The sequence below is a fragment of the Cryptotermes secundus genome, unplaced genomic scaffold, assembly GCF_002891405.2.
Source record: "Cryptotermes secundus unplaced genomic scaffold, Csec_1.0 scaffold1499, whole genome shotgun sequence".
Taxonomy (NCBI): domain Eukaryota; kingdom Metazoa; phylum Arthropoda; class Insecta; order Blattodea; family Kalotermitidae; genus Cryptotermes; species Cryptotermes secundus.
Window position 1 is genome coordinate 30407 of NW_019730121.1, and position 17489 is coordinate 47895.

A 17489-nucleotide genomic window follows, 5' to 3' on the forward strand; every position below is an offset into this window, starting at 1 on the left:
ATTATTATTATTATTATTATTATTATTATTATTATTATTATTATTAGTAGTAGTAGTAGTAGTAGTAGTAGTAGTAGAAGTACTAGTAGTAGTAGTGTGTGGTGGCGCCCGCACCTCCATATGCATCAGTGAATTGTGCCCGAGTACATAAGAACGTTGGACAGCACTGCACTAGAGCATATGCTAAGTCTTCTCGGTCTGCTCCACTGGCCATTTCCTGGTAACAGATCTCAACAGTGGAGATTCTTCAGCTTCTGTGCCCATGTCATTACTGTCTGGCAAATATCCCACAACTCGTCTGTCAACTGGATTATAGTGCCATCTCTTCTCAGCCTCTCTTGCAGAACTCAACTGTTAACTGAACTGATTGCTTCAGCTCTCCTGGTTATACAGCTTCTTCATTACAGTCCATCACAACACAACAATATAAAGGTCAAGGCTAAAATTAGCTTGGCTACATGTTTTGGCTATTAAAGCCATCATCAGGCAAGCACATGATTACCATTTTCACACACTAATGAAATGCAATTACGATGGTAAAGCTGGAAACTTGATAATACATTATAAAATACACGGTATAAAAGTACAATGAAGTACAAACTTATTAAATCGAAAGTTATGGCGTAAAATAAGGTTAAAAACTCTTCATGTGATATTCTATATTGTCACGTGTTGGGTGTATACGCGACAAATAACTTCACGCAGTATTGAATATAGCGAATATTATTTCATATTCGCACTTACAATCACCCAAATTACAATCTGACAATTACTGCCATTGGCAGTATCACAAATACTACACTGCAAATGCCAGAATACAACTGACTGGTTGCTGACTAACTCGGAACTAACCGGCTTGAGAACTCTCTCGGAACTGACTGTGAATAGCCTTTGCTGCTCCTTATGTAGTCTCGTTCCGGACAACACAGAACACGGCCGCGTAATAGGCACCCTTGTTGCCTGGCGCCGTGTTGCTAGCAATGCTGTCCAGAGTTGTTTACTGCTGCCTAGCAACCGCGGTTTCCCTTGATGACGTCAGCGCTGTTGACTCGCGTTGCATACCTACCAGGATGCTGGGACTCGGCTAACTTCGGCTCCGCTCGGCGTGTCACCGCCGCCGGGGGGGGAGTGGTGTCCTGCATAGCGCGACAAGTAGTAACGAGAGCGCTACGTTACCGCCACGTGCCGCTGGGGAGGTTGGGGTCCTCCGTTGCGCAACATGTCACACTACTCCCTCCTTAAGGCTGTTCGTCCCGAATTGCCTAACGGTGCACCCCCGTTCCTCTTCTTCAAAGGATGGCTTTCTGCGTCTCCTGTTATTTCGGCTACTCTTATTGCAGCGACTATTCTTCCGTTACCTCCGCTCCCCATCACAATATCATCAAGTCAGTTTGTTGCAATTTTGTTATATTCCTGTGGACATATAGCAGTGTATTCAGACTTGTATACATGTAATAAACTGCTTGGAGGCCCGTGGTATAGATGCAGTATAGTTTTTACTGTAATTGTTTACCCGTTGCCTCATCTTACAATGTATTTGTCCGTTTGTTTAGCCGGTGCCTCTTCTTACAATGTATTTGTTCATTCTGTAGGGAATATAGATTGCAACTCTCCTGGTTATAACATCTTGGCACGAACAACATAGAAAACACTTTTCTTCTATTGCATGTGCATCCGTTGCTGTGGGAACACGTTTCCCAAGCTGTTGCCCAGAAATGGGTGTTGTTTATTTGCTACGTCGCAGCAGTGGCTGTGCATGCTAAAATATATTACATGCATTTTTTGATGCTGTTACAATGGTGATTTTGATTGGAATTTGCTTACTAGTTGTCGTTCTGCTTAGACATTTCCACTCATTTGGGTCTTCTAGCAACCAAGCCTCTTCATACGTCCCTGTTTTCCCAAAGTTCCTCAATTTCTTCCTTCTGTATGACATTTTTCATAACCTTTTGCCCTCATTTTGGTCTTGGTCTTCCACTTGGACATTTTCCTTTTAGTGTCATATTCATGGGTGTTAATTGTTATGTGATGCTGTTACAGCCACACAGTCACTTGTGCTGACTACGACAGTTCCTGGTGTAGGACTCCGGAAAACACCAAGTTCACTCTCTTTACTGCATGAAATTGTGAGCCTTATTCATAGAGAGATGGAGATAACAAATCGTGTTCCTGAATCTGCAGTTCTCAGCTTGGCATTTCAACTGCTGACAAACTCATGTCAGTCTCAAGAATGTAGAAATGTTATTGCCAAGGTAAGTAATTCAGTGGAATGAACTTTTGTATTCTTGTCAGACCTGGGCTTCGCATAGCAGTGACTGGCACCATTTTGTTCAGTGGGTGCTCTACTTGCTTGGCCTACTCTTCAGCTGTGCTGATGAAGGCTACAGCTTTGCCTCATTTAATTTTCTCTTAATTACACAACATTACATCCCAGAAGTGCATACTTTTCAGTTTCACTCTAACTTAAAATGCCTCCTGGCTTGTGGTTTTACAAGAAATTTATCTTGAAAATTATAACTAACTAACCCAGTGGAACAGGATCCTTAGTGATAAATTGTTAATGCAGTAGTCATAAGTTTCCCCACCTTTTGTGGAACCTGAAGGGTCATTGCAGGGTAGAAGCCTGCCTTTTCTGTTGAAGGTGGGGATGTGTCTAAGCATTTATGTAGGCAAGCAGTATTGTACCAAACTAATTACTGTTGTTTCTTTCCAGAGCAACTTGTTCCAGTGTCTTCCAAAGCTTCATCCATCAGTCACCAAGAAACAGAAGCAGTGGGAGGCAGTGGAGCTGATGTGGCTTGGATTTATGTCAGATTTCACTTTGCATGCAGAGGGACAGCTGGCAGTTCCCAAGGTACAGTAAAACCACCTTGATCCTTATTGTTGGGTCTCTCCCACCTGTGTCCTAACTGTAACATGCCTTCCCTAGTTTTAGACACATCATGTGTTGAAGAACATCAAAGTTGGCACCTTGAGGTGGAGTGTGAGGTAAATGGGGTAAGTGGGCAGATATATTCGTCTCACTGTGGAAGTGTAGGTCCAGTCTAGAAAACCAAGATTAATGGCCATGGGGATCTGTTGCGCTGACCACGTGACACCCTCTATCTGCAAAAGTTGGAACTAACTTTGCCAAAGAGTGGCAGTGGCTTGGTTGGTATAGTTCACTTGTGGACTACAGGCCATGGAGTTGGTTTGTTTGTTTGTGGAAGTGTAGGAGAGGTGGGGGTCAGGATGTGGTGTTGTACAGTGAGAGAGGATGCTATGGTCTGGAGGAAAAGAGATGAAGCCAGCTTTTGCTCAGTTAACTGTCGGCATTGAAGGGAGACTTCTATGATGATGTGGGAATGGTAAGACTGGATGTTAGGTCTTTATTTTTATGGAAGTCAGTTAAGTGTTGTTGTCATGGTGGACTGTTTGGCTGCTGCTATTGTTGCTTCTGTTGTCTGGTGTCACTGGTGTACCTAAGGGAGATGGAGTATGTGGGTTGGCCAACATGCACTTTGCTTGAGATGGAACTTGGTACTTCCAAAGTATGAAGCAGGAGTGCTTACCCATTTGATTGGCTTCCCACCTTGGTGGCCTGGGTTTGATCCTGGGTCTGGTCAAGTGGGATTTGTGGTGGACAGAGTGGTGGTGCTGGGGCAGGTTCTTTCTGAGTACTTTAGTTTCCCCTGCGAAGCTTCATTCCACCAAATTCTCCATCGTCATAATCACCTGGGGAAGGTACAGTAGGCCAATCAGTGGCCGCTGTGCCGAGCGGACTGAGCTGGACTCCACCCCACCCCCCAAGCGAATTAATTATCCATTTGATTGCAATATTGACTGGAGAAATGTATATTTGGGTGACGTTAGTAATGCTGTGTTTTTCTTAAAATGCAGAAAAGTTTTGTTTCATTATCTGCAGGGCTATATGAAATAGAGTCAAGCCCCCATTTAAGGTTTCTTTGGGAGCAATGGATTTTGAACACTGAATTGAGGAGAATCTTAAATGGAGGAATTGTATCACCAGGTTTATTGACTTGAGATAATTATAATGTTGTATTTTAGCGTCCTGTTGCACTGATTTTCGTCCATGATGTATATACAGTGTCCGTCTTGCAGTGCATCCACTTTTACCTGTCACTTCACAACATGTTTTGGCACCATAGTGCCATGGAGCACCTGATGATGGCACTATGCTGCCGAAACATGTTGTGAAGTGACAGGTAAAAGTGGATGCACTGCAAGACGGACACTGTATATACATCATTGAGATAACTGATAATTAATGTTAAACTAAGGGAAATATTGAATCAAGGAACGTTAGTTGGGTATTCCATTGTATCTAGATTGATCTACTGAAGTATTTATCCTACGAGAAAGGCATGTTATTTTATAACTCTAACATGAATAATAATTATTGTATTTTTTCCAGATTACAGATGCACTGGATCTTCTCATAATGCTGACAGCAAGTTCCAAAACAGCAATTAAAATGGCTGCATTATGTGTTCTGCGAAACATTTCATTTCATCAGTTAAACCGTCCAAGGCTGTTAGGCTCAGGTATTTCACATGATATTTATTAACGAGGTTCATATTGGAAGCACGAGACTGCACTCAACATACAAGGTGCGGCAATAAAGAAACCGGATTACATTTATGACTCATTTCTGGCCACGTCAATGACGAAGAGGAGGGTAGGGCATTGACCCTTGGACTTCCCTCTACCGTCACACAAAGTTTCATTCACGAGCATCGGTTAGTCTGGCCGCGACCATTGTTAGAAGCGGATCGTGTGTCTGAGCTCCGTCGGAATAATGCTGAGTGCTAATGTAGAACAACGTGTTAACATCAAATTCCTCACAAAACTTGGAAAATCTGCCACTGAAACTTACAATTTGTTGACAGAAGTATATGGTGATCAGTGTCTATCTCGCACGCAAGTTTTCGAGTGGTTTAAGAAGTTTATGGAGGGTAGGAAAAACGTCGGGAACGATCCAAAATCGGGCCGTCCTTCCACTGCGAAAACTCCAGAGAATGTGGAGAAGGTCGCTAGAATTGTTCGAAGAGATCGTCGACTGAGCATTCGAGCAATTTCTGAACTTACGAACATCAATAAGGAAAGTGTTAGACAGATTTTGCACGACGATCTGGGCATGAAAAAGGTGTGTGCTAAAGTGGTGCCAAAAATCCTTACCCCCCAGCAAAAGGAACATCGAGTGAATTGCTGTGTTGACACTCTTGAAAACATTGAAAATGATCCTGATTTCTTCCAAAACGTAATTACGTGTGACGAAACTTGGATTCTTCAATATGATCCAGAGACTAAGCAACAATCCATGCATTGGAAGAGCCCCAAATCCCCTAGGAAGAAGAAAGCGCGCATGAGCAAGTCCAAATTCAAAGCAATGATGATTGTTTTTTTCGATATCCGGGGGGTAATCTACATTGATTGGGTGCCTGAAGGTCAGACTGTCAATCAGGTTTATTATAAAAATGTTTTGACAACCCTCCGTGAACGTGTGCGACGAAGGAGACCAGACATGTGGAAGAATGTCTCATGGGTTCTTCATCACGACAACGCGCCAGCACACAACGCGCTATCTGTGAAGAGGTATTTGGCAAAAAACAACATTCCAGTGATGGAACATCCACCGTATTCTCCGGCCCTAGCACCTTGCGACTTTTTTCTCTTCCCGAAAATCAAGTCTGTGCTCAAAGGGACCAGGTTCGAGTCCGTGGATGCAGTGAAAGCAAAAGAGACGCAACTCTTGAAGAGCATAAAACAAGATGACCTGCAGCACTGCTTCCATCAGTTGAAAATTCGCATGGAGCGGTGTAGGGATTGGGGAAGGGACTACATTGAAGGGGATAACATTTCGATTGTCTGATTTTTTTTTCAATAAAGGGTTAGAGCATGAATCCGGTTTCTTTATTGCCGCACCTTGTAGAATGAAATGGCACTTGGCTGTGCTCTTTTGTTGGCCACAAAGGAAGTTGGGTTGATGTATTTGCACAAACAGTAGTGTCTGCTGTTCTGTTTCTCTGCTTCTCTTGTCAGGATATAGTAAGTTGAGAGGATCACTGCTCGATGTGACTCACAAGTGCCACTCTATTTCATGTCAGTTGTACATTAATCAGAGGCTTTCCTGAGATGGTAATAGTTGGTCAACTAGTATAGAAAGTCCCCACATTTTTGGCAGCCCAATGTTTGGTTGCCATTTCCAAAGAGCCTGTCACTAACCCCTCTCCTGAACTGGATGTACCCAGTCCATAGCCTCACACCCATAATATCCATATTAATATTGTCACATGGTAAGTGTGACTAGAGATGAGGTTTGGATTGGTAATCGGATTTATTGGACACTTATGCTCATGACTACAAATAACTACTCTGGTCTGAGTTTCAATGAAGATCACTGTAATATAGTACACATAAATTCTTCTGTCTTCATTAGTCGCAGCTTGGTAGCAGCTTCCGGCAACAGACATCCCCCTTCCTGTGGGTTCCTGAACTGTCCCCAGCCTCAGCTACCAGCTTCTTACTTCCCACAATTGCAACTCTCAACTGACTAAACCAAATCCAAGTCCAAGTCACATTGCGACTGACAGTCAGTCAGTCTATCTGTCTTGGTGTTGAGCCCCGGCTGAGGCTCATGACCAGATTTCTTTTCTTTTTGTTTTTTTCCTTATATGAAAGTTACTGTCCTGTCCATTTGGGGCGCCCTCTCTGATGAGAGGTTGGGTCTGTCCTTTGTCAGTCATAGTCCGTATTAGTAAGTCCATTGTCAGTATTTACATATATTTACAAATTTAATCTTAATTCCTATTTCTTTGTACAATATATACAAGGCCTCTGTCAATCCAGGCTCAGTCAGCAAATTATGCCCTGTTTCTAGTAGTATTCGCTACCATGGCAGTCTAGTCATTTGAACGGTCGTATGTCTGACCACCGCCAAGTTTAAGCCTCTTATACTTTCTGTATTGGGCTTCGCCTTGTCCGATGTTGTGAACATTCTGATTTTCATGATTTTGTATGACTTCTGCTTGTTTCCTGCATAATTTTGTTATATAGTCATATATGTACGGGATTTTGAATGCTATGTGCAAATCGCGGACTGGTGTGCACATTGGAAAATTGCCAATGGTGGGGAGAACCTTGTTTTACAGGCACTGCAGTTTCACTAGATGAGCGAACCGAACTACTAGTCCTCATATATAGCCCTGGCATGGACCACACAGAAAATGTCCCTACCCCTATAGCTGGTTATCTCGTTGCTGGGGAAATAGTGTGTCCACAGAGCTGTTCCCTAGCAATGGCTGTTGTACTGTCCCCTGTTTACACAGCTGTTACTTGGCAATGGCTCTGCATGTCACAATATTATCATCCCAGCTATGCCTAGTACTTGCAAATAATCTGTCTCCTTCAAAGACCATAATTTTATACACATTGTAAGATTTGAGGCTTTCACGGCGGTGACTATGAAGAATGCAGTCTTCTGGGATTTGGCACCGTGTATATGTGGTGTTAACCGACGTTTCGGAGGAACGTATCGCCCCCATCTTCAGGGTTGAAGAAAAAGTATAAGTAAATCTGCAAGCGACAACACCGNTGAGGTTTTCACTGTTGTGAAGATTCTTATTCTGTTTTTCAGGGTTATGATACACTGTAGTCCTCAGGGTAGAAGCATGGTAAAGGAAAGTTGTTCCTATGTTTATTTAAATTCTGTGTCATGAAATTGTATGGGGAAGTGGAGGTATAGCTTTCTCCTTTCTTAAGCTTCATTACTAGTTAGAACTGAGGAGTTGGCTTCACATTCTGGCTACTTAATCTACCAGGGAAATAGCCCCCCAGCACCCACCAGATAAAGGTGGCCTAGACAAAGGATGAACAGAAACATCTCTGCCTCCACTGGGGATGGAAACTTGATTCTCTGATTATCCAACACAGCTGAAGGAGGCCGTATATACCTTTGAAATGTTGATACCCACCTTCAAGACTATATGGTGGCACAGAAACTCATTTACATTCTTCAGTGTTCATATCACATGAGAAAGAAATTGCTTTATTCATTTTATTCTGACTTATTTAATTATAATGAATTAAGGTATTTGTAAGATGGGTTTCACATTTGAGCATATTAAGTTTATTCTGTTGATTTTCCTTTGTTATTTTATATGGTTTAAGCCAGTAAGTAAGCTTCTGTTAATTCATTGTTTTATTGTGTTTACAGTTACACTTGCAAAAACCCAGAGAGTTTATACTGTACAGCTGAGTGACAATTAAACTTTCATGTTTATGTACAGGTGACTTCCTGCAAGTGTTGCATCAGAAGCTCAGTGATGGAAGCCTGGAGGAGAAGAGAATGGTAGCATGCATGGTGTGGGCGCTCGTAGCCAATAATCAAAAAGGAAAACTTATAATAAAGTGTTCAGGAATTGATATAAAACTTCAGGAAAGCCTTAATCAACTTCGTCTTCTTTCCAGTAGTGAAGATACCGAAACTGATGAAGGAATTCATATCATAAGCAATGTCCTTCAAATTATTCATGGTGACAACAGTACAGCAAGAAGGCGATGATGCTGCTGCATATTTTAATTTGATGACAGTATTGTGCTGTGTCACAGCAGCTGTCGTCATCATCATCATCCTCATCTCCTTCTCCTTTGACAGTTGTACTCTATTGGTCACTCAACCTGCCTCTGTCTTCCCATGTTCCTTCTTTCTTTCTTTCTGTGTGACATTTCTTGACATATTGCTCCCACCTTGATCTTGGGCTTTGTCTGTGTAATCTGTTTTAATTAACATGAGGATGAGAATCTTCGAGATATGAACAATAAGGAAGATGATGCCTCTGAAAGATAGTAATGTATGCACTAGATTCTGTGCAAGGGAATAATGATATGCAAGAATGAAAAAATGTGCTGTTTTGGAGTGGTTTTAATTAGTAGTCATGTAAGGTGTTAGCATGTTTAAACACTGTGCTTTGAAGTTAAACTTATTTGACAACCTCTGCTGTTTCTGAGTATTTCAACCCATTGTATATTAATAACAATCCTAAACAGTGGGCAGAAAGGACAAAGGGCCACTCCATGCATCTGAATTGATCTTTGCCAGGCAGTTCTAGTGGTATGCATTTTTGGGCATGTGAATAGGATTTGAAAGCCATGAAGTGCATCTCTTAAGGAAGATATGAATGGTCTAAGTAATATTGTGTTGTACATCAATACTGGCTGGCTTCAGGTTCAGCCTGAACTTCAAAACTCACATTAAATTATCAGTCTGTAGGTTTGAAATTTTGGTTCCATTATACAGAGTTATTTTTTAATATTTCTTTGATATCCTTTGACTTGCAAACTACTTTCTAAATACTTTTATAACTATGCAGTCCCAGAAAATGTAAATAATTTGGAACAGAAACTTTACAACCCCCAAATGAAGAAAAGAGATAGCCATGAAACATATTATAAATCAGTACAAGATTTCATAACTTTTATGTATTTGTTCATGACTCTTTTCCATTACAACTTTCAGTATTATATTACAGTAATTCTGCCACGCAGTAATGCAAGAAATTATTTTAATTTTTTTGGTCTTTTAATATACGAGTATTCTGTATTTTTTTTAACTCAATAAATATGAAACAAACCCTTCTACATCTCGTTGTCCTAATGTATTTCCTTGACATCCATCTTAATGTTATCCCAGTTTTCTTTGTGGACTACCGAATGGATGTTTCCTCTGTAAGCACTGACACCTCCTGTCTTGTAGAGACTTCAGACATTTCAAGTACCAATTGCCATTTTCTTCAAATGTCACTAGGTCAATCCACAGAAATCCATTCAATTCTATAAGTTGTATGAAAGCTGAAGATTTGTATACTGTGGGATGTAATGCTGTGTAGTTTAGTAAAAATCTGAGAATATTTTGAAGGAACATCGATGGACTTGCCAGACTATATAGCATTTTTTTTATCCATGGAGATAGTAATCTTCATAGTCACTGCTGAGAATCTCAAATCCCAACATCTGCAAAAGTTTTTAAAACATTTTCCAGTGAAGGATTCTTTAACCATTGTCCAAGTTCAGTCATATATGCAGTCAATTTACATCTGCCAATAGTATCTGGAGGCCATCTTCCAACCAGTACCTGGGGATTTGCCGTACAATGTGAAAGGAACCACTGAACTGGAGGAAGCAGTTGAAACTTGTGGTATGCATTTTAAATTAATACTGTGAATAATTTAAGAACAGCAAGTAAGGAGCAGACATTAATGTTTCTTTTCAGAGAGGGTGAAACTGGTGATATAAGATTACATCAAATGACTCAATAAAGAAATGTGTTCCTGTTTCGTTACATATATTCTTCCATTGATTCAAAAGTGGCCATAGGCTACAAGGGAAGGTAAAAAATTATGGAGTTAGGATTGGAGATTTCTAATGAAAAACGTTATACATCTTTACAATGTACATTATGGAGACGCTTAAAAAACAAAGGTTTCTAATTTCCCAAACCCTTTTGCGGAACATTGCTTCTTCCAACATCGTTTCTGCCTCGCCTTTGTGCAGTTTTTTTTATTGCTAGTGGGGTGGGACTAAGTCCCTTGTACTGTGGCCACTTCTGGTCTATTGAACCAGCCCCAGCGCCACTTTGTCCACCACAAACCACACTTGACCAGACCCGGGATCGAACACAGGTCGCCGCGGTGTGAAGTGAACTACTAACGAGCCCTTGTGAGTAGTTTGTCGTGCGCACCACAAGTTTCATGGCGTCGCGAATGTATAACGCCACCAAACAAATAGTGACAATTTAACGGATTAATATTTTCGAATCTCCAAGTGTAACTATGAGCTGACTTTGTTTTGGATTATAAATCTAATTATTATGTTTAAATTTTAAATAAACCATTTTCGATTTTTGCGTCAGCTTAGAGTTATGTTATTTTTTACAAATTGTGCACTACTTGTTTGGCGTGATATTACTGCGACAAGAGAACAGCTGTGAACGAAAAGATGGACGGTATCACTGGTGACATTTGTTGTTCAATACAAACAATGGACGTGTTTAGTGTTTGTAATTTAACTGACCGTTGTGTGGAATAAATAATATTTTGTTCTTAACAATGTGACAGACAGTGAAGTGTTATGAACAATGGATAGGTATAATTCGAATTAGTAAATATTTCGGTTATTGATCCTGTACCCTATACAAGTTGCACGACGTATGATTTGCCTCAAAAGTGAAAGAGTTTCGACAGTTAAAATTACAGTTTGATATAAAGTTCGTATAATGGAGTGTGTTGGTGATTTTGAATACAACAGCAAAGATTTGATTGGCCATGGTGCCTTTGCTGTTGTGTTCAAAGGCAGGCACAAGAAGGTAAGAAATACAATTCGTAATTGTTCTTGTTTTTCGCTGATGTTATTAAATTCTTGAATGAAGAATTTTGAATCGTATTAGAGAATTTATAGCTGAGAAAAAATGACACGAAAGAGTGTTTAACATATTTTCTGTTTTCATTTCGTAGAATCCAAATTTTGTGGTTGCCATCAAAAGCATCACAAAGAAAAATCTGGCCAAGTCACAAAACTTGCTGGGAAAGGAGATTAAAATATTGAAGGTAGGTTTGGCAATATTAAGAGTATTAAAGGAAACTGTTTTGTTTGTTATATCGAAGTCTGAATGTTTACCGTTTGTGTATGTAATAACCAGTAACTTGAGGAACTGGATAGTTCAGTCGGTATAGTGATGAGCTTGACGGCCGGGGTTCGATTCTTGGCAGGGACAAGAGAATTTCTCTACTCCACAGCATCCAGACTGGCTCAGGAGGCCCACCTTGTCTTCTATACGATGACTGTTAGGGGCTCTTTCCCCCAGGGGAGAAGTCAACCACTTACCTCCATCTAGTGGCAAGGTCAAGAATGGTGGAGATATACTCCCACTCCCCCATGCATGGCGTGATTTTAATTAAGCATAGGGACAATGTAATAACTACTTACTAAGTTTAAAATCAAGATTTCCTTTCTTACTAATGGAGGCCATTATGATAACTACATATTATTGTGTGAATAATGGTTTGAACCTTTGTTAGGTATACTTTAACATGCCTTACTCTCACCTCTCTGACATTGTGCTACCGTCTAGCCAGTTCCTGTTTTTAAATAAATGTTTCTAATATTTTCGGTATTATTAACCTTTAAATGCTGGACTTCTGAAATAGTGGTAAGCTTGAGCTGGCCGGAGTTTATTTAAATGCCTGTTTCTGGTGCGCGTTTAAATGCCCGTTGCTACTCTGCGTTTAAATGTCTATTTCTGTTAGTGAGCCTAAACAATTTTAAGCATTGTGTTTAAAAATTCTGTATCTAACTCAATTTTTATGATAAATGGCTGGAATTAATTTTGTTTGTATCAGCAAAGAACATAGTGTCGCATATTATAACGGAAGATTTGAAATTTTCTTCAGTGCTAAGACCTTCCAATATAGCTACAAGAGATTATTGCCCTTTCTAGGGTCGTGAACAGACAGTTGCATCGTGGCTGAGTTACAGAGTGCGATCTGTTTTATGTGCGTTCGTAGTGAAATCGAATACTGTAGTTTAATTTCTGCCTATATACACATCAAGCAGATAACAACAAAAAATGTATGAACATCGAATTTTACTATATATTTTTAACACACTAATCTGCAGAATCTGCAATAAAAGTACTGGCTCGTGGATGAGTTTGAGCATAACTCATATGTATATATTTTTTGCTGTTGTTCACTTAGGTATCATTTTATTTTTTCTATTAGGGCTTTACTCAAATCTGTCTGGTAATTACTACATTTAAGAATAAATATTTAGGACTGTGCATTCGCTTCTACTAGCGGCGTGTGTGCGCGCTTCCCCTAGCGGAGTTTAAATGCCCGACTGGCCAAAATGGGTTACTTTGGCCACGGCGACCTTATTCACCACTGGCACAAACGGGGCAGTTCGGCAGTTAAAGGTTAACATTGTCCTCCTCACCCCTGTTGGTTCACCCAGAACCTTGATTATGGTCCTCCCTCTCCCCGTGTGGTTTTTTTCCATGCTTGGCTTACTCTTTTTTCCCAGGCGATGGTGGTAGCTAACTCCTCTGAAACATGAGTAAGAATCTACCGGACTACATGATGTCACATCCCAGAAGACAGCTTCAAACTTTAAATAAGTGTGTTGAGATATCTCGTGAAGGGCTGTAATAAGCAGTTTTTCTGGAAGAAAGATATTGTCATTAAGTTATTTACGACTCCTGTTACTTTCAGGTTATTGCTCATATGTAAAAGGAGCCTGGGAAAGCCTGCGGTTGGACACTACTGTTAGGGCCAAGTGGTGTGGCTTAAAAATACTCATTCACATTATTGATTTACTTATCATTTTCAGCTGATTTCAGTTGTTTTAGTACATCATCATATGACAGTACAAAGAGTTTAATACTCATTCATGTGTGAAATGGACAAACTCATATATAGCAACAGTTAATCACAGATTCAGGTGTTTTTCTGTAAGGTCAGTTATAGTCCTTTGAAGCATGATTTTTTTTAAATATTTAAAAATTTTAGTTCGTGTCTCTCAGGAAACACATTACACCTCTGCGACAAAGCCCAACCGGTTAATGCTGCGTAGGGAAATAATCACTGCTTGTTGTGAGAACCATACGGAACACATAAATACACTGTGTGGGCAGAATGCAGAGTTCAGTTCGTACCTCACAGGAAACACATTATGTCTCCACTACAAAGCCCAACCGGTTAATGCTGTTTAGGGAAAAATTGCTGTTTATTGTGAGAACCACATGGAACACACAAATACAGTGTTTGGGTAGAATGCAGAGTTCAGTCCGTACCTCACGGGAAACATGTTACGACTCTGCTACAAAGCCCAACCGGTTAATGCTGTTTAGGGAAGCAGTCGCTGCTTACTGTGAGAACCATACAGAACACACAAATACAGTGTTTGGGTAGAATGCAGAGTTCAGTCCGTACCTCACGGGAAACACGTTACGACTCCGCAACAAAGCCCAACCGGTTAATGCTGTTTAGGGAAGCAGTCGCTGTTTATTGTGAGACCCATACGGAACACATTAATACACTGTGTGGGCAGAATGCAGAGTTTTTTAATGTTAAAGCTGGTGGTACATATGGTTACCACTGTGCTTTAAGAGGTTAATACTGCCCTCCTACATACTTGGGGAACTTACAGATAGATGGCAGGATAACATTAAAATAGACATTAAACAAACAGGATTGTAGAGGGAGGACTGGATTCAGCTGGCTCAGGATAGACTCTAATGGTGAACTTTTGTAAAATGGTAATGAACCATTAATGAAGACTATTTTTTTGTTCTTCGTCCATCATCCGAGTTCTTTTAAAACAACTGTGTTTCAGAAATTGGCACTATTCCCATCACATGAAAAAACGTTATGTCCTGAGGGAGAGTCTGCCCTCGAACTACATATCATACATTAATGTATGGTAATATACTTTTGGCTTCAATAAATGCTGAAAATTTTTTGGCTCTCTGTCAGAGTTCTGAAGTCTTGTATATTTTTATGATCTTTTTTTGACTTTGTTCATCTTCATTTCCAGGAGTTGACAGAGCTTCATCATGACAATGTTGTGGCGTTGCTTGACTGTAAGGTATGTCCCACTAACATTAAGATTTTTATTATATATCAGGCTAACAGACAAATGTTAAGTCATTTTTTAACAAAATATTTACAGTTTCTTTCTTCTTTTTCCAGGAAACATCACATAATGTGTTTTTGGTCATGGAGGTGAGTTATATTGTGTATTTTGTGACTGAAGTATGATATCCGAAATAAAGTTGTTCAAAATAGTACCTTTTTTTATTGCTAGTTGGGTGGGACTAAGTCCCTTGTATTGCGGCCACTTTTGGCCTATTGTACCAGCCCCAGATGATAGGTGAGGGTGCTTATGGAGCAATTGGTGGAATGAAGATTGGCAGGGGAAACTGAAGTACTCGGAGAAAACTTTCCTGAGCGCCACTTTGCCCATCACAAATCCCACTTGACCAGACCCGGGATCGAACCCGGGCTGCTGCGGTGGGAAGCCAGCGACTAACCGCTTGAGCTGTGGCACAGCCAAAAATAGTACCTTAATTATATTTCAATACCCTCTAGGCTTGTATTCCAGAGGTGCTTTGTCAAATCTTTGCAGGGACATCAACTACCCTGACTGTGATTTTTTTGTTCCTCTCCTTAGTCCGTCCATGTAAATACAGGTATAGTACCTCAATTAGGCCATAGACGCTTCCTTCCAGAACCTTTCCAGTTCATTATTCACCAACCATTGTGCTGTCTGACACCAAACAGTCTAGACACTGAAAGCACTGTAACACATCTCCCCTCCCAAAGCCCAAAGCAGGTACAGTTTATAAGATTTGAGATCTTCACAGTGGTGAAGATTCATATTGTAGTGTTCTGGACTATGATGCTATGATAGTAACGATGTTTCAGAGGAAGACCTTTTGGAAATGGAAGTGGTATGATCCTCTGAAACCTTGCAATTCTCATACCATATCACAAGACAGTATCTTAATGTAGAAGATCACGCTGTGTATCTTAGCTGAAAAGCTATACCACCTGAAGGGGTTATCATTTGAACAGTAGAGTACTTGGGGCATGTGGTACTGTAGTTGGTTGAGGCACTATGCAACAAGTTGGAAGGTTGCGGGTTCAAGTCCCAATGAGGTGAATTTTTTCAGTTTACCTAATCCTTTCAGCTTGAACTATGGCCCTGGGGTTGACACAGGCTCTAACAGAAATGAGTACCAGGAATCTTCCTGGGGGTTAAAGGGTGACTGGCACGTAAAGCTGACAATGTTACCACCATCTGTGAGCCGACTGTCTAGAGAAACTGTGGGAGTCTCAATGTCTCACAACCCTATGGGCCTCCACGGCCTGTTGCAGGGATAGCTTTACCCTACCTTTACCTTTGTACAGTAGTGTGCATTCAGTATCGATGGTGAGAACATGCTCATTATACAAGGGTTTACCAGAAAGTAAAGACCTAGCACATGTATGCTACTTGCTGACTTTGGCTGGGGTTTTTTTTCCGTCCTCCTCATGGTCCAGACCTGGCTCCAAGTGATTTTCACTTGTTCATACACTTGAAGCATTGTTTGGGTTACATGTGTATGTATATCAATGATGAACTAAAGGAGATGTTTAAAGACTGGTTCAGTGGACTGGCAGCAGATTTCTGCGATGCAGGCATACAGAAACTTATCACACAATACAAGTGCCTGCATCTCTAAGGGAATTATGTAAAAAAACGATTCAATGTCTGTAGTAATGATGTAAAATAACATTTTATTAATAAATTTTTTTATCGCCAAACGGTCTTTAGGCTGGGGCCACACGAGCGCACAAAATGCGTCTGTCATAACGAACATCGTGATGTCCATTGTAGAAATAGACAAGAGAGGGGAACGCTATGCTTTCTTCTGGCTCCATTGCAGACAAGAAACTACGCACTGCATTCTGCAACTGTGTGGTGTCCTCAGCAACGTCCGTCATAAAGTACATTTGTTGCAACGGACGTTCTTTGTGCACTTGTGTGGCCCCAGCCTTAGTCTCTGGGCGACCTGTGTAATATGAAGATCTTGCATCTGTATTTTGCGCTGCATTCTTTGCACACCTCTCTGCACTGTGGGGACTGTTTAGATGGATTCCACGTGTATGAGTACATGGCCCAGTTTTGTATTTAGTTATCATCTTGGGCTGCACCATAGCTCAAGTGGTTAGTCGCTGGCTTCCCACCGCAGCAGTCCAGGTTCAATCCCAGGTCTGGTCAGATGGGATTTGTGGTGGATAAAGTGGCGCTGGGGCAGGTTTTCTCCGAGTACTTCGGTTTCCCCTGCTGATCTTCATTTGACCAATTGCTCCACAATCACCCTCACTTATCGTCTGGGCCTGGTACAATAGGCCAGAAGTGGCCACAGTACAAGGGACTTAGTCCCACCCCACTAGCAATAAAGAAAGTAATAGTTATCATCTTGGAGTTGAGTTGTAAATATTTATATCAGTGAAGCAAATTGTATTATCACTTTGCAGTTTGAAATGGTAGAATAATTGGCATTGAAATTTTGGAGTTCCACATACAGTGAAGTTACTTTATTTTCCTGAGATTATTTGTGATGTCAATGTTAAGCTTTTGAAAGCTTCAGTTTTTCTAAATATTGTATATAAAAATTCAATTTCTGTCCCACAGGAAACACTATGTTTACATCACAAAGACCGTATGCTTAATTCTGTGTAGGGAAATAATGATGCTTATTCTGAGAATCACATGAAAAATGTAGATATGTTTGTTGGGTGACAAGCAGATTTTTTTATTGTTAAAGCAGGCAGTGTCTGTAGTGATCACCATGCTTTGAAAAAAGTCAGTGAAGAACTTTAACAATTCATTCCATTGACCATCCTCTTTTCTTCTCCTATTTCTTATTTATAGTATTTTTTGACGTA

At 40.6% G+C, this 17489-nt stretch overlaps 2 protein-coding genes across 2 annotated transcripts in view; both read left to right on the forward strand.

Annotated features, from left to right (window-relative positions):
* Positions 1 to 9893, forward strand: part of LOC111866310 (rotatin) — a gene marked incomplete at its 5' end in the record, with an annotated part of 35682 nt that extends 25789 nt beyond the window's left edge. The window contains 4 exons of the mRNA XM_023855141.2: positions 2041 to 2252; positions 2714 to 2854; positions 4415 to 4544; positions 8289 to 9893. Of these exons, the coding sequence (XP_023710909.1) occupies positions 2041 to 2252; positions 2714 to 2854; positions 4415 to 4544; positions 8289 to 8563 (758 nt within the window). The remainder of the gene's footprint in view (positions 1 to 2040; positions 2253 to 2713; positions 2855 to 4414; positions 4545 to 8288) is intronic.
* Positions 9894 to 10958: 1065 nt separating this feature from the next.
* The window catches only part of LOC111866311 (serine/threonine-protein kinase unc-51), a 39606-nt gene continuing 33075 nt past the window's right edge, over positions 10959 to 17489 (forward strand). Inside the window, exons 1-4 of the mRNA XM_023855142.2 lie at positions 10959 to 11362; positions 11511 to 11603; positions 14590 to 14640; positions 14745 to 14777. Coding sequence (XP_023710910.1) covers positions 11273 to 11362; positions 11511 to 11603; positions 14590 to 14640; positions 14745 to 14777 — 267 coding nt within the window. The 5' untranslated portion in view covers positions 10959 to 11272. The remainder of the gene's footprint in view (positions 11363 to 11510; positions 11604 to 14589; positions 14641 to 14744; positions 14778 to 17489) is intronic.